This window comes from Sparus aurata, chromosome 16 (genome assembly GCF_900880675.1).
Source record: "Sparus aurata chromosome 16, fSpaAur1.1, whole genome shotgun sequence".
In the NCBI taxonomy this organism is placed as follows: domain Eukaryota; kingdom Metazoa; phylum Chordata; class Actinopteri; order Spariformes; family Sparidae; genus Sparus; species Sparus aurata.
This window is the reverse complement of record NC_044202.1, coordinates 24,693,825-24,717,580: the sequence shown is the minus strand read 5'-3', so window position 1 is coordinate 24,717,580 and position 23,756 is coordinate 24,693,825. Positions and strand designations below refer to the sequence as shown.

The 23,756-nt window shown below is 39.3% G+C and overlaps 3 protein-coding genes across 3 annotated transcripts; 2 read left to right on the top strand and 1 right to left on the bottom strand.

Annotated features, from left to right (window-relative positions):
- The first annotated feature begins 364 nt into the window (after positions 1 to 364).
- fam177a1 (family with sequence similarity 177 member A1) lies at positions 365 to 4,694 on the top strand. The gene is made up of 5 exons (XM_030391457.1): positions 365 to 497; positions 876 to 1,064; positions 1,660 to 1,726; positions 2,165 to 2,262; positions 2,431 to 4,694. The coding sequence occupies exons 1-5, from the start codon at positions 429 to 431 to the stop codon at positions 2,644 to 2,646; spliced, it is 639 nt and encodes a 212-aa protein (XP_030247317.1). The 5' UTR covers positions 365 to 428; the 3' UTR covers positions 2,647 to 4,694.
- Positions 4,695 to 5,836: 1,142 nt separating this feature from the next.
- ppp2r3c (protein phosphatase 2, regulatory subunit B'', gamma) lies at positions 5,837 to 12,126 on the bottom strand. The gene is made up of 13 exons (XM_030391455.1): positions 11,931 to 12,126; positions 11,694 to 11,818; positions 11,076 to 11,180; positions 10,539 to 10,651; positions 9,989 to 10,086; positions 9,808 to 9,878; positions 9,537 to 9,669; positions 9,266 to 9,321; positions 8,227 to 8,302; positions 7,884 to 8,020; positions 7,014 to 7,151; positions 6,706 to 6,765; positions 5,837 to 6,368 (listed from the first exon to the last, which is right to left on the bottom strand). Exons 1-13 carry the CDS (start codon positions 11,995 to 11,997, stop codon positions 6,174 to 6,176), a joined length of 1,374 nt encoding a protein of 457 aa, XP_030247315.1. The 5' UTR covers positions 11,998 to 12,126; the 3' UTR covers positions 5,837 to 6,173.
- A 330-nt stretch (positions 12,127 to 12,456) lies between these two features.
- Positions 12,457 to 23,639, top strand: prorp (protein only RNase P catalytic subunit). The gene is made up of 10 exons (XM_030443903.1): positions 12,457 to 13,273; positions 13,390 to 13,528; positions 13,617 to 13,851; positions 13,944 to 14,248; positions 14,725 to 14,772; positions 14,910 to 15,042; positions 21,026 to 21,136; positions 22,823 to 22,971; positions 23,147 to 23,345; positions 23,439 to 23,639. The coding sequence occupies exons 1-10, from the start codon at positions 12,853 to 12,855 to the stop codon at positions 23,565 to 23,567; spliced, it is 1,869 nt and encodes a 622-aa protein (XP_030299763.1). The 5' UTR covers positions 12,457 to 12,852; the 3' UTR covers positions 23,568 to 23,639.
- The last annotated feature ends 117 nt before the right edge of the window (positions 23,640 to 23,756 follow it).

Genomic DNA, 23,756 nt, shown 5'->3' with positions numbered 1-23,756 from the left:
CTCTGGCAGTGTTTTCTTGTTATATCTTATACTGTTATATTGTTTTTAATGATGCAGTAAAGTGTTCGCAGCATTTTAATATCACAGCTGTTTTAGTGGTTCTACATTATGTTCTGTTTATTGGTTTGATTTACATTTAAAACAACCAATTTGACATACTCATTATAGTTTTAAAAATCTTATTCTGCAAAGTAACCAAAAACTATGGCCATAGAATCAATTTAGTGGGGTAAAAATTTTTTAATCTGAAATGTTCTGAGTAGAACTAACGTAAAATCAAACACCTAAGGAAAGTATCATTCAGTACGCAAGTAGGTCAGCAACTCGGATTTTGTGCAGAAAATGTTTTATTCTGAAGAGGTTAGACCGGAAGTGGTGCCAGCACTACACAGACAACAAGCTCGTAGTGAGAGGAGCGAGTGAGTGAGATGGCAAATGTGTCGTTGTATTTGACTAATGTCAACGTTTCACTGGGACAAACTATGGAAACCGATAAGGTTAGTCGGTGTGATACAACTTTCGCCATTGATCGTGTTTGTGTATACTAAGCTAATAAGACTTTCAATATTAAAGGAGTATTACTTCCTTAGCTGAGAAGCTAACCGCCAACAAACAAAAAGTAGCTAAAGTAAGCTAATAAACGCAGCCGTGCTTTGCAGTGCTAACGTTAACATTTGGTCATAAACCTCTGTTTGTTTTCCTCTATGTGTTGTTACTGTCTATATGACTCGACTTATTCCAGTTACTTAACTTTAACTTAACTAACTAACTTCGTTAGGTTAGTACACGTTTACATGTAATGTTACATGTTATTATTCTTATAGATACAACAAAATTTTGCTATGGCTTCATGTACACACATTGTTTGTTATCAGTGTCCAGGAGCGGAGGCAGACTTTGAGAGTGTGGAGATGGACGACTCTGCGGGGAGACCGCAGGTGAGGGTGAAGGTTCCCCGCAGGACCATCTTCTTTGCCAGTGGAGAGACCATGGAGGAGTACAGCACCGACGAAGAGGAGGAAGAAGAGGAGCCTGTGAAGAAAGACCTCATTACTGTAGATTCGGTAGGATGAGATCAGAAAGTTTTACAGTCACTTGACGGAAACCATCAGGACTTTATAGATCTTTAACAGCATATCCTGTGGGCGTGTAGGCACCAGAGCAAATCTTTTCTCAGGTTTTTGTTAGGAGACATTTCCTGACAGAAATGCCCTGTCACTGGTAAATGCTTTTCAATAGGGCAGTTGAACTACATATGTGCATATGAAGTCACTATGCCACGTACATTTGTACATTTGATCATCAATAACAGTGTCGCTCCTGTCCCTGGTGTCCTTTGGGACCATTGTTGCATGTCTTTCTCTACCTCTCTTCACCCTGATATCCTTCATCTCACTACTGTTAACTCTAATAAAGGCACTACATGTTCAAAAACAAAATGAATAAAATAAACAGGTAATGTCTGTTAAATGAGTGCTTGGGGCAGAAGGGTGTTCCTTATCTCTGTACTACACTGCACTGCTGCCTTGTGTGCAAAATATACTCCAAAGTAGGCTTTAAATGATCCTTGACAAGTAATCTTTGGTTATATTTGTTCTTTTGTGTTTGACCAGCAGATGTGTGTTCTAATCGTCTTGGTTCTCTTCTCCTGTGTTTTAGTCCAAACTGACCTGGGGTCCATATTTCTGGTTCCAAATGTGGAGAATGACAACCTCCACTATCTCAGGTAAAGGAAGCATCTGTCACAGATGGCATTCATGCTAGTCAGGACCAGTCACATCTTACTTGGTCCTAACAGTTCTCCATGACTGATACTGGTTTTCTGGGGCCATTGACAATGCCAATATAGGGGAGTATAAAATACCAGCATTGATATATAAACCGATATACAAACCATTTTCACAATGATCCTTCAGATGTGATTATTAAACACTTGTGTCCTTGAGTGCTCTGAAAGGCGCCTTCAAATAAAACGCATTATTATTACTTGTGACTAAGACACGTGACAGAGGCAGGGTATTTTACAGTTAAACAATAAACTTGAATGAGGTGCTTTACAGGAATGCATCCCAGCGTATTTCACAGCTTGTTTCACACTAATTGTATTTGGTTGTTTTTGGGCACCATCATCATAATCTTTATTGAATGTTTATGTGTCCTGTAGTGTGTGACTACATGGGAGAGAGACTGGCCTCTCTGTTCGGCATCACTACTCCGAAATACCAGTATGCCATCGATGAGTATTACCGAATGAAAAAAGAGGTAGGACACATGGACAAACACACATCCTTGAGTTTCATATGTCAGTTTCATGTGTAAATAGGAATGAGGCTGCACCTTTAAAAGCTGTTTACACTGAGGCAGGAGCAAGAAGGCGAGCATGAGCTCTCAGATGGTATTAAATGCTGCACACGCTGTCGTCTCCTGCAGGAGGAGGAGGAAGAGGAGGAGAACCACCTGTCTGAGATGGCAGAGCGTCGCTTTGCGGAGCAGCAGAGAGGTGAGCAGGGCGATCCTCATCCTGCTACTGTGGAGCAGCCGGAAGCATCCAGGGCTTCTTTTGTAAACATCAGCTTTGATCTGGAGCCAGAGCCTCCTCTCAACACCACAGACACCAACAGAGTCCCATCTCCCCTCCCCTCCTGAAATTTCACCACTGACATTCATACATTTCTATCAGTTGGCAAAACCTTCATTTACTTAGCTTTATAGATTAATAATATTGTTATTTTTCTATGTTTTTATTTTATACTTAGAGATCTTAGTACACAGTGCAGGGACTAATTAAAGGGCTGTGGAAGTGGCAGCACTGGCCTTATATGTGAATGTTAATTTGTATATAGTGTGAAATCCTATGCAAGACTGAGATGTATTATTGAGCTAGTTGTGTAGACCAAGCTGGGACTGGGCTCAACTCTTGAGGAGGTGAAATAAATGCTGGATTTTAATCTTACTGAGAAATAGAAATCAATCTCAGTTTGTTCTTTAACTATAGATAAATGGGAGGACGCCTGGGATAAGCAGCATCATCAATACACACGTTATAAATCTACTAGGCATTTGTTGATTCTGCTGCGATATATATGCAAAGACTGTTCACATGTTCAGCCAGTTTTGTAACAGCAAGGCCTGATAATGGCACCGCCAAGCCATTTCTGCTCTCAGTCTCATCCAGTTTTTTTGTTTCTGACATCATTGTCTGCACCTGGCTGTAAAAATGAGCAGGCAGTGACATCAGAAACCAAAACTGGTGCACTGTGAGCGTGTTGTAACTCCATCGCTGCCTTTACTGCTGTCCTGTCATCTCTTGAAGTTAGAAATACAAGTTGAAAAGGTTACAGAGATGAACAGACTGCATGAAAATGACTCCTTTACTCATTTATTATTACTTCATTACTCATCTACAGTAATGAGGTTTTTCTTCACAGTACAGATAACTAATAATCTGAAATATCTTATTTATTAATGAATGCCAAGATTTAACAGAAACATAGTTTTGAGTCCTTGAGTTTCACCAAACAGCACCTTATACACTGACAGTTGATTTCCTGCTGCGTTTTTGTGCTCAAGAATCCTTCCTCAAGGCTGCTGTACCTCTCTGCTTTTTAAACAAGACACATGTAATATGTGGACTTACTGTGCTTGGGCTTCTTGAACTGTTGCAGAGTAGAACTAATATTTTAAAAACACCACGCCTGTGTACAGAGATCGTATGCTGTGGAGGGAAAAGAGATGTTTGTAGATTTGTTTGAATTGGCAGTAAATTAATTTAACTCGTGGATTGATGAGCTCTTTACTTCAGCAGCACAGATTTACTTCTTTTTGTGGCCCTCCGATTAGGCATTATAGCCAAGTCCTTTCAAATAGTGTACTCTAACTATCCCAGCTAGGATTGTTATAGAATACTTGACTCTGTGGTCAATCACAGGCCCTCTACTGCAAGTGATTAAACTCACAGTTGTTGGCTATAATTGATAAGCCATATTGCTACAGGCCCATGTGTGTAGTGTATTGACAGATTTGAAAATCCTCCTTTTCATATATGCAGATGTTTGGGTGAGCGGTGCTGTGACAAATGGAGACAACTTACATGAAGTTGCACTAACTGTCATCTCTTGTCAATGCCTAGAGAACAGGTTTTTTGGCCACTGTTCATTAAACAATATCACTATGGTTCAGATCTTTGAAAATTGAAACTCAAACATCGATGAAGGATGATCTACACTGGTGGTAAAGGTTGTCTACACACAATGCTACCACCTGTATATGTGTTGAGGGCTCATTCTTTAAGTGTCCTTGTGTGTCTAAACATTTGAATGTTTAGCTGTGCAGTGGGCCTAATGCTCAGAGGGAGCTGTCATAAGCTTCTTATAAGTTATTTTTATCCACTGATATGGTTTGTGTAGTGTGCTGACAGACCACATGCAGAGAAATTCCACACACCTTTTCAAAATGGGTTTCAAAGATAAACTTAAAGTATTATCTGAACATTAAGTATATGGTATGTTAAAGATACTTGGTGGGTCAATGTCTATCTCTACAGGAGTCAGTGAAGAATATTATATATGCCTTTTTATATGTAAAAAAGGGCCAAGATATGCAAATGTTTTTGGTTATTTTCACAAAGTTTGAATGACTCTGTATATACTATTTATATTTTCTCTGTGTTAATAAAATCTTTAAATAATCAGAAATTTAGATTCTTTTTGTTTTTTCACAATTAGTCAGATTTATTTTATTTAACAGATATAACAGTTATCTGTTTGACTTCCTACAATTTCATTAATAGTAGCTTTACTATGTAAAAAAAAAAAGTCATTAAAACCATTAAAGTTGTTTTTGTGACAATCCCAACCATCTTCTTGAATAAAAGTCATGTATATGGTTTCGGCATGGAGTTTTGAATTACTTGTGAATCCCCCTGAATTAAGGCTATTTGACTTGTTTCAACATAAAGTCTGAAAACATGGTCTCTTCTTACCTTCAGTGTCAGAATAATGTGATAAAACATCAAATTCAAGGCAGAAAGTATTGAGAGTGTATTCTACTCATCTACAGGTCAGAACACATTTTAAAAAATGCTCCCAAAAAATGTTTTATTAAATAAAAATATAACATTATTTCTTCCTCACTAATGGTGAAAATGTGAGGTGAAAATATTTCAACAGTCCATGACTAACTGATAGAAATGCGGTGAGTAATTTGAAAGATCCAAGAGTAAGTAAGAGATCAGGAGCAGAGGGTACTTTCATGTTTTTGCAATACATAATCTTTTGAGGCCAAAGTAAAATTCAATGTCATCAGTGAGGAGGTGATTAAATTGCTCGACTTCACATAAACTACTGCATTTAGTTTTACACAAGGAGCTTTATTTTTGGCCTCTTAATGCCAAAAACAAAGCAATGACCTTAACATTGACATAACCTTTTAAGGTGATATACCAAACTTGTTAATCGGCAGTTGATTATTTAGAACCAGCAATTACAAAGCAACATTAATATTCATTTGAAATAGTGTTTCTGCCCACAAGGTAGATACACTCTTTTAGCTCTGTTTTTGGACTTTAACTCCTGAGGAAAGTATCTAGCACTTAAGCTCATAAAACATGCCACCTTTCTCATTAGCTAGTTGCTTTCTTGCTTGCTGTGTTGTACTCGGCAGGTAGGACACTTGAGTTTTTACAGCTTTTATGATGCAAACACTGTCTTGCTTCAGTTGAAAATGACATGATAAGAGCAAAACAGTGAGTTTTTTGGATTTTCTCATGCATGTTTGATTTCAGCGGGTGGAAATGAAGGGGAGTTTCTATTATACAAAGTAAACTCAAACATTTAGGCATTCTCAGAAAAGGCGTGAAAAGAAATCATTTATTTTAAGAAGGTCATTAATATAAACATGTACATTAGGCCTTTTTTACAGAAAACAATGGGCAGGAACAGAGAACAATATTAACACGAAGCACCATGTCTGGCTTTCCTCCATTTTTCTCTCCCTTCTGATGATCTCATCAAAGTTTAAACATTGTTGTAATTTCTCTCAAACATAACCAGAGGAACCTGAGACAATAGTTAAGAGTTCACTTCAGTTTAGTGCCAACACTTGAACAGGACATTTGGCTTCAGGTTTCAGGATGAAACATTCACCTTTTGGCATCAGGAGTGTCTCTGAAACATTCAGGTGTCGTCAAGGTCAGCTGTGTTGCTGCTATCGTTGTCGTTGGCTACAAGCACTTCTCTGTTCTCATAGGTCCAGAAGCCGTTGAGGTCAATCAGGATGCTGGTGACGGTGTCACCCTGGCAACTGTTAACCAAGTCCTGAAGAGTGATCTTATAGGGGTCTTTAGGTTTCACCATGTCAAAGATCTCATCCTGTGGAGTGATCAAAATGTTTATCTGTTTTACCCCAAAACTAAGAATATCTCTTGATATAGGTCAAATTGTATAAAGTGTGGTTAAACCTGTTGTTTTCAAATATAAATGTAAATCTGACTAATACTGACCCATTATTAGCTTTGTCAAAATAATTATCATTGAAAATAAACTGAAAGTATTCAAAGCACCAATCACACTGCAGCTCTTTCATATTGAGAGCAGGGTTGGACTGTGCGCATACAGTTGTGTATGGGAGCATAACACTGAAGCATTGTCCAGATGTCCCAGTCTTTGTACGAACCCTGGTGTGAGTTTGTGTTTGTGTACAATATACCTTGACATCCTGGAAGGAGACAGGCTCCTGTCCGTGGATTTTCATCTGCTCCTGAATGGCCTGCAGAACAAAATTATTATGAAATATTGAAAAAATACAGAGAGTGTGAAGGTGTTTTTGTAATATGTGTAAGTTGATATATATACCCAAAAAAAGTAAAAAAAAACAAAACAAAACAAAGAGGCTACATCCTGGCTAATATGGTCAGGAGCGAGGATGAGAAATTGGTGATGAAGGTGTAAGGAATAAATGCAGATGAGGTATTCTGTCATTAGGGCGTGTTTGTGTGATGCGTGTGCTATAGATACCCTGAAGAAATAGTTGAGTGAGAAGACGTTGAGGTATCCTCGATTCTCCATATCCAAAAGTTTAAAAATGTACTGTAACGCTGCTGGCTCCTTCCTGTTTTCCAACGCCAACACAAAGTCTAGATAGGTCTTGTAGTCCTGAGACAAGAAGAGAAACACATTGTGTAAATGTATATATATACACAATATCCAATTTAGACCCAGCACACAGAAGACTGAAATCATAGAGGAAAGATTAAATTAAGTGGGGTTTTTTTTGTTTTTATGTATTTTTAAGTTTTGTATGGCTTTATTCGATAGGACAGCTTGAAATATAACAGGAAACAGGACGAGAGAGAGGGAGGATGATATGCAGCAAAGGGCCACAGGTCGGACTCGAGCCCTGGCCTGCTGCAGCTAGGACGCAGCCTCTGTACACGGGGCACCAATCTACCAACTGAGCCACTGTGGTGCCCCATTCAGTGTTGCTTTATTAATCGTGGTCCTGGGGACCCAACTGCCCTGCATGTTTTAGGTGCTTCTCTGCTCCAACACAGCTGATACAAATGAATGGTTCTTTATCAGGCTTCAGCACAGCTTGATGACGAGGAGATCATTTAAGTCAGATGCGTTTGAGCGGGGGAACAGCTAAAATAATCTGGGCAGCGAGCCAACAGGAACAGGATTGAAAAACTATATCCTCATCATTAAAAAGTGCCCCAGGACAGCGTTTTTGCTTCAATGAGAAGCTGAAGATTAACTGTATGAGAGTGTTTGAAGTTGAACATTAACATACATACAGGTAAGCAATTAAAAGAAAATTCTGAATAAATAAGGACAAGCATAAAAACTGTGGATGCGTTCATGCAGGCTGCCTGGTGTTGATTGTACCATTTCTCCATCATAGGTGAGGCACTCCTGAAACACTCTGTCCAGGAAGACTGAGGTGAGCGTAGCTGTGCCGTAGCGTGAAAGCTCCTCTTTACTCAACATGCCATTGTGGTCCTTATCCAGGTTGAGGTACTGTCCTATAAAGACACATTGATTAAAAAACAAATTAAGAGGAAATAAGAGAAAATCATAGATTCATATCGCTACATCCAAAGTCTTGTCATTTAGCTGGCATAGATATCATTATGATCCGCACTGCAAGGTCTTGAACAAGGTTATCTGACATCATGGACATCTGATGTGAGATTGAAAACCTGACAACCTCACACAGATGTTTTCTCACCATAGACTCTGAGAGCCGAGGGGGCTGAGAACCAGTTGGACTCTTGACTCTCTTTAGACAGCTCCTCATCTCTCAGCTGGGAACACAGGGAGAGGGAGAGAGAGCGTGAGAGAGGAGAAGCAGGAGATGAGCTGGTCTTCACACTTGTCATGAGTATTGCTTAACAAGGAATTTTCATTTAAATGTTGGGCCATTTCAAGTCTGTCAGGGAGATTAATAAAATTGGTCTGATAACCAGTAACATTTTAACACATACACACAGTGTAACTAAGTGGATGTATTCAAGTATTGTACTTCAGTACAGAGAAATCTAACTAACCAACAGTTTAAACAATAGTTATTTGATGTGTTTATTTGTTGACTGACAGAAAATTAAGTGGCAGTTATGTTTTATTCACTGTTTCCAGCTTTTGGAATGTGACACATTTTTACTTTCCCTTTATATTCTTTCAACTATATTAATACATTTTAAAACTTTTGAGGTTTTAACCACTGCTTGGGGATTTTTTTCAACCCATCCATTGATTAATTACTAAAATAATTGGCGGTTATTCTTAATGAAAATGATAATTAGCTGTATACCTATATTATATACATACTTTTTGTAATATACAGTTCAAAATAGTCTCACCTCAGCCAACTACAACAGTATCATGCTGCTTACATATTGATGCCTAGGAAGGAATAATCTAATGAACTAATACATAATAATCTAAAAGTAGAAGGAGACATTTTCTTGCATTGATTACATTTATTTTTTTTATTTTTTAAGCACATTTTTGTCATTGTACTTTTCCCTTAAGTTAGATTTTAAATGCACTTTTACTTGGTACAGATATTGCAGTGTGTACTTATACCTTAATACCACTCTGCAAGTAAAGTAAAGGCTTGTGATACTTCTTCCTCCATTGCATACACCAACACAATTGATTACAAAGTATTAATTAACACCAGAGGAGAGGTTATGAAAACAAACAAACAAACAAACACGTACTGGACTTTAAAAGGTTAAGAAGTGTGAGCAATGAAAAAGTTCTACCTCTAACAGGTCGTCCAGAAAACTGCAGGCCAATATATCCTGGATTTTAATCTTTCCTGAAAAACAAAATGAAAAAACAACATTTAATCCAAAAAAATCAAATCATATAAGCACAGATGTATTAAAGCAAAAGTGTCCTCTCTACAAATGTTTCTTTATTGACTCCATTTGTACTGTACATTTAAATGTGTTAAGACTACACTTTGATATGTGTTATTCAATATCTTACTTTCAGAGATACATTTTCACCCTGTGTGTGGTTCACTCTTACCTGTTCGGAGGGGGTCCAGGAAGAAGAAGAACTTGCGAACAGCGGTGCAGACGTAGAAAGAGTAGAAGGACTTCTCCAGCCCATCCAGCTGAGGCAGAGTGGGGATCAGCTCCAGGATGTAGTTCTCCAGATCCTACACAGGATAATGAGTGTCAACCTCTTCTTTCGTTTTTAATGTGAGCTCTACTGAAAACCATCATTTTCCTATTGTTGGAAAAACTTGGATATAACGTGAACTAAAACATTTGTTGTTTTTATAGGAAAAGCTTACCGACTCTCTGAGGTAGCCCTGTCCTGCTACATCATACAGACTCAGACCTATACGGGTCTGATGCAGCCAGACTGGATATGCAGAGAGAATAGAAATGAGAAACATTCAGTGACATGTGTTCACTGAGCTAGGAGATCCTTTGCTCCATGTGAAAAGACTCGAGCCAAATGCAGGTCCAGACCTTTCCTCATGACGTAGTTGAAGAACTGCATGATGGAGATCCTGCCGTAAGGGTCGTTGTTCAGCAGCTTTGCATACACCCTGGCTGTGAAGAACTTTCTGAAAGAAAAGAGTGAATTTTACTCACAGTCAGATCTCTCTTTCCTTACCCATAATTGAAACATTTCTCACATTTTTGATATTCAATTGCTTCATTGGCAATGGAAACATCGACATATTAACCACCTGCTTATCGTGTGACCCCTTGTGCTGATGCAGCTTGAGTTTAAATGTAACTGTGGCATCCTCCAGAGGTAATTATCGTGTTTTCAAAGCAAATAAGATTACTGGTGTTTAAGCCTGGTCTGATTATACTGTTAAGCCAGCCGAGACACACTGACGCCAGGTGGGTATAAATTTAAGCTGATAGGGGATTTTCCATCATTAACCTTTGATCCAGCATGAATCCTTGGCACTATCAAGAAACTCACTGAGCTATAAAACAATACAGTCACAAGGGGGTTTACCCGAACTGTGCTGATGCCAGGAAAGTTCTAATACCTGTTACTTACTTGCACTTGGGCCCGGCCTTCTCCCCCACCTGCAGGTAGGCTTCATAGCTGATCATGGCCTCCTCTCCACTCACAGGAGGCACCTGGTGCTTATCAAGTAGAAACCACAGGTTCTACAGAAAGATAACAAAAAATGAAAGTAGACGGACGATAAATGACAAACCTACAGTGTTGCTGTTTATGCAGAAGGACGACATAATGTTGTTTCTGACTGCAGTAAGTGATTTTGGAGAAAAAAAACTGTTGGTTATTGAATCTCATTCCCAGGTAATCAAATTTCAATGTTTTGGGTTTGTGGCTTTCCAACTACGCAAAGAGTCAGTATTTGACAACCTGGAAATTCGGATTACTACACACCCAGGGGGAGTGTGACTTTATTTCTCTGCTCAGGGTGCCATTACTCCACTATATCTTTACATACGAACCAGCTGTTTCCTGCTATATTACCATTTAACATCTCAATTACTGTATTTCACCTTGAAGTGTGTGGGTGTTTGTGTGTGTGTGTGTGTGTGTGTGTGTGTGTTGTGTGTTTACCTGTAGTTCTTCATTATCCAGCAGTTCTCTGCTCTTCCTCTGGAGAAAGACGGCTCTGGATTCCTCTCTCAGCTTCTGCAGTAACACTTCATCCTCCGCTGGTAGCTGCAGAGCATCATCCTCGTTATCATCATCATCAACTGAGTTATTTTTACTTCTGCACACCTTTATAATTGACTACACACCAGTAATAACACAATCAACATCATAATATTTACCATTACTCATCATTAAATCTTAAAATGTATAATTTCTCAACAAGAATTTGTGATCATCATCTTGGGCATTGGTAAACAACTGTCACCATTTTCTGATACTTTATAGATCAATCAATTAATCAGCCAGTATTCATAGAATACTGAGAAAATGTAGGTCTTCCTGCCAGACAGTAGCTTACCAGAATAAGTCTTGTCATAAAGCTCTTGTTCTTACACATGGTTGTTCCTTGAAATACTAATTTTCTTATAATGAACATTTATTAGGCAAATTATTATAGGTACTGGATGATTGCACAAAGGTTAGTTCTCTGTCTTGTAACATAACACAATTGGAGTTAGATTAATAACAACACTTTTCATTGCGTTCACATGTGACGAATAGTATAAGAATAATAATTACCCTGTAGTAAAATCTTGGGATGTTCTTGTAGGACTTGTCTCTGTCGCCTCCTCCCCTCCACTCTGTGTAATACTTGGTGAACAGCTCAGTTTCTTCTACCTTATTTTCCTCTTCGCTTCTCACATCTGTAACCAACAGGGGAAATGATAATTAATGGTGACTTAACAGCTAAAGGACGACTTCCGTTAGCTAGCCAACGTTAGCCAGTATTTGACGTTAGTTTACATTTTGTCTCACCTTTTTTTGAGTTCGCTATCCTCCTTTTCAAAATATCCGACCAGTGAGGCTGTTGGTCTTCCGCCATTACTGCTCCGACATTAATCTAATATGTATTCGATATAAGCTTTCCAGCCCTGACATCAACAATAGTCATGTAGTCTAAACCTATGTGTACAAAGTAGCCAAGCTACCAAAAAATGGGACAGCGTCAATGTACACAATCAAGAATAACTTTATTTCCGGTTTGATTCGTTCTTTTTCAAAATAAAAGCTCAATTCTACATGTTTGGGAAAACGCAAATCCCTAAAAATCAGGCCAGATAAGCAGCAAAGTACTTACCTAAGGTAATTGCATTTTCTAGCAATTGATAACAAATATTCATTGTAGAGCTATCCTTGCATTCATTAAATGAAGTCGCATAGTTGCAGCAAAGAGTACTTAAGCAAAGTACAATAAAGAATACACATTTTTAAAATTGTTAAAAACCAAATAGCTTGTTCCGGTCTTTCTCTGGTTAACTTGACGCAGCTAACACTCTGAACTGTCGAGCGTTGATTACGTCAAAATGTGCGACTCGAGTCATGCTACAGTTGTGTTTGACCATGACGTTATGTAGCACGAAACAGGCTGTTGTTAGTTAGTTAGTTAAATAAATATGGTTATCGAGGTGAAGGGTGAGTCGAATTTAAAGGTCCATAGAGCCAGTGAGAGAGTGAAAGCTGTCTTTAAATAACTACTGGTATGTGAGCTGAACATTCTCATTTACAGTTTAGTGATTCATGCAACTAACAGCATGTGTTCTGTGGTTGGAAAACCGGTGACCGTACAGTTTTTAAGATAAAAAATAATAGCTGATTTATAACTGAAACGAAGGAGAAGATGAGTGAGTAACCTAACTTATATTCAGTTCTCACAAGGCCAGAGGTTAAACATCCTAAAATGGGCTCCACCATGATATTAACTGTCAGAATATGCCACAAACCCTTCCAGACTTTCTGTCAACAAGGAAGTTCAGCTTTCACCACGCTGAAGACCTCTCTGTGTAAGTCATCACAGCAGCCTCTGTCAGCACGCTTTCTGTGCACCAGAGACAGGAACCCCAACCCAGGTGTTAGACAGGCAGACACGAGGAACAGTGGACAGGGTGCAGGAAAAAACACCAGACGTAGAGAAGATGAATCTTGGGGTGATGCTCAGAAGGGAAGAGGTAAGACCTCCACTCTTCGACAGAAACCTTCCTTCCCCAAATCTGTGTTTGCTGCTGGTACAGCGAAGAGGACGGCAGAGATGATGATTAGGAAACCCGCTCTAGTCTGTCAGGATGAAGAGGAGCCTGAGGGGAGGATGACTAGAGGAGCAGGTCAGACCTCTTTTGGTGTATAGAATAACATCTCATGGAGTCCAAATGAATCTATGGAAGTGTGTGGTAATCATTGTTTCCCTTTCCTTAACTGATGTACGAATGTTTTTTGGCAGGGAAGATGCAGCCTCCTGAACGGCCGTTATCTGCTTCAGAGTGGAGGAAACTGAAGGAGTCTCTGGGGAATTCTCAACGCTTTGAAGTCCGGATGATGCAGGCAATGTTCTCCTCCCAGGCAGAACTGGATATTGCCAAGTGAGAAATAGTAAATAGCCAAAAGTAGCAAGAAATATCAGTGAGGCCCCTGTATGTAACACACATGTACTGCATATTTCTGCCACAGGTCCCTGTTGACTTTTGTAGCCATGGAAACAGGGACGCTGCCTTATGACCTCTTCCTACGGTACTTGACGCTGTGTGTGAGTGGCGGCCATGACGCTGAGGTGTTTGATGTCTATGACATCATGCGGGGAAGTTTTGCCTCTCTGGACACAGGAGCCTCCAGCCTCTTCATCAAGTCCTTTGTCCGGACAGCGAGGTGGAGGGAGGCTATCAACATCCTGAACGAGCTTAAGAAGGTTGTTGTAGAAAACGTATTGAACTTCTGTTGGAGATGAAGGACATGACATCCCTGCTCTAACATCACCTGGATTTACTGTCGCCCCAACAGGTCTTTTCCCCATCACCGCGCAATTATGGTGATGTCATCTCAGCAGCGATGTCACACGGTGACACAACCACTGCCTGGGCTCTTTACGATGAATTAACTGAAAAGGGGCTAAGCCCATACCAGGAGACCTGGGACGCTCTGTTTAAGGGAGGGAGGAAGACTGAGGAGGAAAGCAGGAACGAAGCAGCAGCCATGTCTCAGTCTGAGCACCAGGAGAAGCTGCTGGAGATTCTGCTCTACATGAGAAACAATCAGATTTACCCCCAACACAGCCTCGCCAGCAGCATCAAGACCTGGTTTGAGAGGTACAAAAGAGTGATAAAGATTCTGTGGGTCAGGGGGGAAACTGAGGCCTTATGCAAAGTATACCATTTCCTAAGTAATGAGTGTCAGTTCTCTGAATTTTGGCAAAGTCTTTTATCATGATGTCATTTGCCAAAAAAACTTCTATTAGCATAAAACACAACAGATTGTCTGATGACAAGATAATATGTGATCAGTCTCGAAATGTATGGGCATAAAAAAGGCTGCTTTTATCACAATAATGTCTCGTTTAATCATTTGGGGAACATTCATATATTTAGATACAGCTTCTGAATACATTTTTAGTGATTTGGCTTCTTTTTTAATACTTATTTAAAAAAACAAAATACAATTGTAATGCAGTGTTATTCCTCAAAGTAAGTTTTCAGTTGTCTGTATGAACTGAACATGAACTTATTTTTATCCACCTCAACTCCTCACTCTCATTTCTCTGTCTGTCTCTTCCTCCCTGTCCCAGTCTCACAGGGCAGAGATGGACAGGAGGTTGGACCATCGCGACCCCACAGTAATTACTCTACCCTCTACATCAACATCAATCTTCATAGTGGTTTATGTGTTTTCATCCATGTTTTATGCAATGGCTAAACTGTATGTTTTGTATGAGTATGTGTGTCATTTGTTTGTGTTTGTGTGTTTGTTTAGGGGTGTTTGCGGGTGTTGTGGGTCTGAGTTAGAGTCCATCCAGCTGACTGCTGAGGAGTACCAACAACTGAAAGACAGAGTGATGACTGACGTCATTCAGGGACAAGATGTTTTCAACAAGACTACACCGGAGGTACACCCAAAACACTCACACATACCTGCCAGTTAAAAACTATAAAGTATTGATTCATTATTAAAGTCTAGGGTTATAATAAGAAGCATGCCAGTAGCTAAGTACACCTCTAGTAGGACTTGAAGAGAGAGTATTTAGGTTTATTGTTTACTTAATTTCATTGTGCGCAGATTCTTTACAGTATATCTTTTGATATTAAGTGCTATTAATTGATTGTACTTGCAGTTTGTCCATTCAGTGTGGTCAACGTTCATATTAACATCTAGATAAATACTCAACATAATTAATAATACATTGAACTCAGTCAGTTTTATTTTCTATTATTGGAAGTAATGTATTTTAAATAACAATCCATGTTGCTGATGAGTGAAATGGCCTTTTTGAACCTAAACTCAGATATCATCTTTATCTGTAAGCAGCATGTTACATTGGCTTTCTAGCCCCCTCTCTCTAACTTCGGCTAGATGGCGTCATTGGTACACATGCAACACTAGGCTTTTGAGGTTGTGGTTGAGTTGAACCTGCAAGACTTTTTTTTCTCCCTCTCGTTTTTGTTTGTTTGTTGGTAAAGCCATTCAGACACTTGCTGAGTACGGCTTTATGGTAATAGTTTTTTTACTCCCATGCCTGCTAGCAGAACATTTTCATAGACAAAAATCCCATTTAATTAATATTCAATGTAACTCACAAGTTCCTTAGAAACATAAAACATATATTTATATGATATATTGACATTTGTGGAACTATTGCTGTTTGGTTTCTTCCCAAGAGTTAAATGAAACAACTGATACCACTCTCATATCTGTCCCATGAATAAAGTATCTAGCATGAGCAGCCTGTCAGCAAAAAGACTGGAAACAGGTCGTCTGACTTTTTAGTTTAGTTTATTTTATTTAAAGAAGGGACAATGCGCATAAGCACAAACAAGTAAAATAAGACAACCACTACTGCCATGACGCCGTCCCTGGCAGGTTAATGGAATAATCTAATTATGGAACAAAATCTGCCTAACAGCTCAAGTTACGCTCACTCTCTACGAATGACACCTTCTTTATTTATTTTCTTTCTGGCCAGGAATGTGAGTAAGATTAATTCCAAAACTGCCCCTTTAAATTTGTCCATTAAAAGAATATTCCATGCATTTTGTAGTTATGACAATAATTCATATTATTTAACCACACTAGCATGTAATACAGCAAAAATATATAATTTAGTTGAACACAAAATAAACTTTTTGGTTGAGTTAGCTACATTAATATGCTGTTTTAGTTATGTAACAAACTTCAAATTGCCATTTTTACGCTTCAGTTTTAGTATGGATTAAACAAATTCAGAGTGATAATTAGTGAGTTTTTACAAGCTAACTCTTTGCCCATGTTTCTAGCCTTTATGCTAATGACTTAATATTTGACAGGAATGAGAGTGGTATCAGTCTACTCATCTAATTGTCTGCACATAAGCAAATCATTTCCAAAACTATTCCTGCAAGGGAAAATATTCTTCTGCTTTGTGCGGTTGGTTTTTAATATTTGACAAGAAGTATAGAAATTAAAAAGATAGATTTAGCATGTTTCGAGGTGGCCGAGACCATTGCTTCTGAAGAAGCAGACGTGGTGTGTGAAGGCTCAGTGTGTCAATGTGAGTATCAGTCTTTCAGCTCCTGGTTTCAAGTGCTTTTCTATCACTGGTTTGATAGAAAACTCAAGTCCACAGAGAATTAGGATCTTGATACTAGAGAACTGGACATAAGACACATTTATGCTAAGTTGAAGTCAAAACGAGAAATGTATTTTTAACCAAGAGATGCAGCCATCTCTGTTTCTTGCACATGTACTGTGTTTGCACTGTCTGTGAATTGGAATGTACTGGCTGTATAATGCCTATGACAGTAAACTTAAAAACAAGGTTATTCACCTGAAATAGTTCCAAAAAGATACCTGCCAACACCAGTAACACGTTGTTAATAACATGTCATATTTAATTTATGAACAGAGAGGGTTTGCATGCGGTCCTTTGTGTTTTTCGGTAGTCAGGGGGAGTTTGTTGGTGCAACTGTTAGTTAAATTGAGGGGATTTCCAGCATGTGGAGCACCATGAGAATCTGGAACACAAACTACCTCACGGCCGGGGAGGCAGGCTGAGGAAGGCAGGCAGACAGACAGACATCCTGTTTTAACTCGACTTGATTAATTCCCAATTGAAAGCAATTGATTTTAATGGCAATCAGAATGTTTGAGACAACAGTGAAGCAACAGATGCAGGCAGGGACGGAGACCGATGGAGGAAGACAAGCAGGGCGTTGATACGAAAGGGCAGAGAAGTCCTGCTTGTCTGTCTGTGACCAATCACAGATGGATGTTGAGACACAAAGCAGAGGTCAAGTCATGTACTTTAACACCACAGAAAAATAGATTCCCCGGTGCAAATATGGTGCAGAATAGCCATTTTTTGAAACTAGTATGTTTAACTGCTCTCTGGCACACCATTTCCACCAAATTTCTTGGGCTGTAGATTTCAGTGATGTATTGCCTTGCGTCATAAGGCGATGCCTCAAATACAAAAACAAAAAGAGAAGTTTGGTCTATTTTTAGCATTTCGACAAATGCAACATGGACCTCCCCACAGCATAGCCTTCTGCTTTTTTATCTGAAACCATTTCAGTTCACTACGATGCAAATGTTGCACCTCAACACCAAAAATATCAATTACAGGAAATAGAATTACACTACAATGCTTACAAACAAGGTCAACCTCTGTATTTTGATCTGGTATTACTGCTACTGATAGCGATCACTCATACCAAAAACTTTAGGATTCAGTGTCTCTCCTCTCTGGATTGAACTTTGGATAAAACATTTTCCCCAAACTTTAGCAAGTTATACTTTAAAGAGCACAGATGTGTGACGATATCATAATAATGAACACGCTTATCTTTAATATGATGTTAAGTAATGTTGTCTATACTAGGCTTTACTGTTTGTGCAGAGAGGACATTAAGTAACACATTATGATGCGGTGTAATATATAAAATGATGGGGTTAAACAAATGCTTCACAATGCTGCTGACCATCTCACCGTGTTAGGTCAGTATAGATAATCACATTTATAGTTTCAGTCATATTTCTTTCAGTCATTACCTGTGACATAACTTTACTTAAATGTGGATTCTCAAATATAAAATGTGCATTTAATGCATAATCTTGGATGTTATCATACAAAAACAGAAAACGTATAACCAAAGGTGGACTTGATACAATAAATGTGAAACTCAACAGGAAGTTCCTGTACGTGTTTGAATGAAAATGAATAGATTTAATTCTAGCCTGAGTCCTGCAGCCAGTTATGCTTTTTTTTTGTATTTTGATTTTGTTCATCATTGGTAATGGCGTATATTTACAGGATACTGTCGCCCTTTGTGTGACAATGAGTGGCACTGTAAGCTATGTATGCAGGTGCAAATGTATCTGTGTGTGTGTGTGATTAAGCAGTCATATTATCCACAGCGGCACAATGAGCTGGTTTCACATATCGGCTCTGGAAAGTCCCTGGATAATTATACTGGACTTTCTCTCTTCCTTCGTCTCCTGCTCTCTTCTCCTTCTCTTTCTTTTTCTCCGTCTTTCTTTTATTTTCCTTTTTGCACCCTTTCTTCATTATAACCAGACACACATACACCTGTCCATCAACACTCAGTCTTTTTCTCTAGTTCTTTTTGCCATCTCAACCAAAACACACATCTACTCCCCCACCTCAACCAGGACCAGCCTACAAGGTGAAACTACGCTGCTGTGGTAGCATTAATTATGGTCCCATACTGTACATGTGGGCATGTGCTGGTTGAATTTTAAGCAGTCAAAACAGATACCGAAGCGTCACCAAGGGTTGGCAGACGTTTAATCTGCAGAACGGTTCCATCAGAGGAGGAATATTACAACCTTTTTTTACATTATTATTATTATCACATTTTGATGTGACAGTGTGCACACAGTCAAGTTTCAAGTCTAGGGGAATTCACAGCAACCTATTTCCATACTGCTGCTATCTAAAAGCGAAAGTACTAACACTGTTCACGTGCTGGAGGCCTATACCAAGCTTTAACACTACATTCCTGTTATGGCATGGAGCTGTACTTAGACAGGGAATAGAGTCCTTCCTCATTCCCTGCAGTGCAAAAGAAAACTTGTGGTGTTCCCGGACTATTGTCTATTTTTGGTTGCTAAAGTTGTAAAAAAACAACAACATTAGTTTAAGACAGTCGTCGAGCACCTGCAGCCACATTAGACTTTGTGCTTACATACTGTACATTACCCCTTTAGAGGAAGTTAGTGTGAGTATTGGATTTTGAAAATATAGTGTGACTTAAATGTAGTACAAACAATAGACATGAGAGACCGCTGACAGTAGGCCTCTTATCTACATTTTGTCATGAAATCATTATTACCCCAGTTTGCAGTGTGCTCTGTCGGTTAAGCTGCCAGCTGGCACTCTGCCACCTCAGTTAACGAGAAAGAAAGTCCAGGTAGATGTATTACTGGCAGCCCTGTGATCAGTCAGTGAGAAAATCAGCCAACCATCAGGCCAGCGGACTCACAGGTGGAGTCTGGTTGCGCTGCTTGACCATAATGAGGAACAAGCCCCTGATGTTGATCTGCAGACTTTTCCTGTACATTTTCAGTACTGCACGTATTAAGTCACACATCCAGTTAACTAGCCAGTCAAATTGTCAGCTTTTTTGAAGTGCCGCATTTTCTGGAAATGAGCAAGTCCGCCTTTATACCCAAATCTAACTTGACATCAACAGTCTCTGATTTTGACTAAGATGATGCGATGAGTAGACATCGAACACATATGCTTAGACGTCTATATGGAAATGTCCATGCGTAGTGTCTGCTTTTGCGTGTCTGCTGCTTTTTACTAAAAGAAAAATGTTAGAGTACATTTTGTGAATGCTTTCTGGACTTATTTGTGAATGTATTGGACTTTTGCACAGGGCTAGCAGTGCACTGAAATGCTTAGAATAGACAGAACAGGTCTAATATGTAGGCAACAGTTAATGCACACTCTTAACCTTGCTTTGCCCAAATCAAGAACTGCAACATGTCATGGCCATATTCTACTATCGTATCATAATTTTAGCAGAATGGCTCTGTCCACCGTTTTGGACCAGATTGAAATATCTCAACATGTATGGGATGGATTGCCATGAAACTTTGTATGGATATTCCCCAGTGGATGAATCACTAACATCCTGCTGACTTTGGTGATCCGCTTAATTTTCCCTGTGGACCCCTCGCAGGTCAAATTCATAATTTACTCAGTGAAATCTACTGAAAGGATTGGACTGAAACTTTTGAAGGACATTCTTGAGCCCCTGAGGATGAATTATAATACATTTGGTGATCCTCTTTTCCTCTCCTGCCACTATGAATTAAACATTTTAAATCGTCCGATGACCTAATACCTACAAAACTGACAGTCCCATTAGCCCTGTGTGTAGTGCTAATTAGCAAATGTTATATTGTAACATGATGAATATTACCTGCTAAATAGCAACATGGTAGTGTTGTCACTAGCATGCTGATGTTAGCATATAGCTCAAAGCACAGCTGTGCTTAAGTGCAGCCTCACAGAGCCGTTGGTGTGGCTGTAGACTCGTGTTTTCCTAACACGGTATAGGGAGAACTTCATTTATTTGTCACTGTATTGGTCTGTTCTCAGGCTTGGTGCATTATCATGAATCTCTAAGAAGCTTCGGTTACAATCCACACACTAATATGCTGAGCCTCTATGGTTAAATAAAGCAGTAATGGGATGAAGCGTAAACTCAAGTGTATCTGTACAATACGGCACAATATCCAGGTATGACATGCCTTTATTTATCTGTTTCTTTCTATCTACTCCTCCACTGGCCTGTTTTTGTTCAGTATGTTGCCCTCTATCTCTATATCTGTGTTCATTGCTTTGTATTAATGTGTCTGTTCAGGAGTTGGAGAAGTTCAAGACATTTGTGAAGAGGAAGCCAGCTTTTGATGTGGTCGTAGATGGATTGAATGTGGCAAATATCAACAAGGACAAATCGAAGCTGTCAGAGACGGTGAGAAAAAACACTTGAACAGACGTATGTGCAAACAGTGATATAAATAAGGTTTAAGTTAAATATTGTACAGTGTCTACCAGTCTAACAGTGCAAATTCAGAATCATCTCTGCAAATGCAGACACACACAGTTTTACAGTCTAGGTTTGAGTGGTTTCTTCCTACATGTATGTCCGTCCAACTCAGGGGCTTTTTTCTGCGGGTTGCACAATGACTAACCCTGCCGTGTGCGTAAGTAGATGTGTGGAGGAGGTGCCGCTACAACTGGCCAATACCTGATTTTAATAACACCTAGTCTACTTGTGTGCCCACAACTGTCTGTCTATCAGGATGTGAGTGTCAACTGTCTTTCTGCCTCTCTGCATTAAAATATGTCACATCTTTCTCAAAGTGGCTGTGAGACAATAAGAAGCACACACAGACAAACCTATTTCCCTATCTTGCCATCAACTTCACGGGAAAGCTAAATAAATAATTCTAAAAAATGCAAAAGTCATGAAAATTCACATCGTGACGAGTGACACTCTATTATTCAAATGGCTGCATGAATGAAATCGGAGGTCAGCCAGACTGTTATATATGAGATATGAAAATACATGTTGTATATACCATAAACTGTCTGCTGCCTCACTATTGATGCTGAGAGGCTGTAATTTCACCCAGCAGCAGTGCTTTGAGCTTTGAACATGCTCACAGTGATGATGTTTGGCAGGTAAATTATCAATATACGCAGTAAAATCACAATATCTGTCATGTTGACAACTAAGCTTCAGCTTAATTTGCCTATTAGCATTAAACACAACGTGCAGCTGATGGGAAATGCCAATAGTTTTGCAGGTATTTGGTCATCAAAAAGCTTGAACAGTCAGTGGATCACCAAAGTCACTTTAGGCTCCTTGCTCTGCGACCACACATCGAAAACAATTCAGTGCAATCCATTCAATAGTTCTTAAGATATTTCAGTTGACAAAGTTGGTGGAAAATTAGACATTTTCATCCATGGAGCTTTCTCATCGGATTAGCTAGCAATTGTGTACATAACATATACCACAATTTTAAGGTCATTATACATACGTACTACGTACAGTAACACAAAATTATTACAACTTAAGGCTTCCCCAGGGCCCACAGACACACTAAACGGCCTAACATTAACATTTCATCATACAGCTGTATTTGAAAAAAACTCTTGGTTCAGTGCTACACAAGAATATAGTGGTAGCTCTGGCTGTGGCAATAAGTAGTTGACAGAAGTGGCCCTTTGCATAATTAGTGAGAGAGGTACAGTAATTAGTCTCTAAGTTTGTTTCAGCCGTATCAAAGAGTCCATTCAGAAACAACTTACAGATGTTCTTCCTGTTCCTTTGACTTGTATAAAAACACATCCAAAAAAGCACGACTTGAGTGTGGTCACTTAGATAGGCTTGTATATCTGTAATACTGTGAATCCGTTTCGTGTTGTTGCTATGCAACTCACAAAACATATTCCAATACACTTGTATAACTCTTTTGTCTGTCTTTTAACACATAATTAATTGTTATGTGAACTACCACACACAAGCAAACTGTCTAAAACTTGTACAAGTCATCTATCTGCTTCATGCTGGCATCATGCTTGACCGGTATTTGTGTTATTAGATATTCACGTATTCAAAGTATTGAGGTGTTTGCATGTGTGTTTTCAGTTGCTGGCGGTGGTGTCAGAGCTGGAGCATCAGGGCCTCACTATTCTGGTGTTGGGGAGGAAACACATGCTGCGGCCCTCCAGATCCTGGGAGAGACACAACATGGACCTCATCCGGCAGAAAGCTCATTGCTTTTTCACTGAAAACATGTGAGCGCCTGATGATAAAACCACAAAGAAAAAACATCACATGGAATATACTCCACAGAAAACACATACAACACAGCAGTTATTTTGTTATTAGGATTTATTTTATGATATTTGTATTCAGCAGTGCTTCTTTTTATCAACAACCTTACACCTCTTGTTCTTGTGTGTCTGTCAGTTCGGAGGACGACCCCTTCTTACTGTATGCCACTTTGCATTCTGGGAACCACTGTAAGTTTGTGAGCAGGGACCTAATGAGGGACCACAAGGCCTGCCTGTCAGACGGGGCCACCAGACGGCTCTTCTTCAAATGGCAGAGAGGCCACCAGCTGGTAGTGGGTGGTAGCGTTGCAGCCGGCAGGAGAGTCCGATTTCTGGTGAGGAAGATAAAGGAGCTGGTAGAGGTGTGAAGGGAGAGGGCTGAAGAAAGAAGCATGTGAATTAACTGTCTGTTTCTGTGTTGTGTTTAGAGTATTCCCAACTATGACACCATTGTCCAGACTTCAGCGGACTCGTGGCACCTTCCCTACGACGACACAGAGGACAGGAGCACCTATGAAGTACCTCAAAGATGGCTCTGCCTCACCAGAAAGCACTGAACAGCCATCCTCCTTACTCACATGCTTTGATAATGACTACAGGACTTGTAAATAAAACATTTACCTCATTGACTAACTAGTCTTTGCTATTTAATGTCATTTATATATAATGTCAGAATAATATTCCTTAGAAATAATGTAAATCATAAACAAACTGCAAAGGAACATAAGGTTGTATGCAGTGGTGAC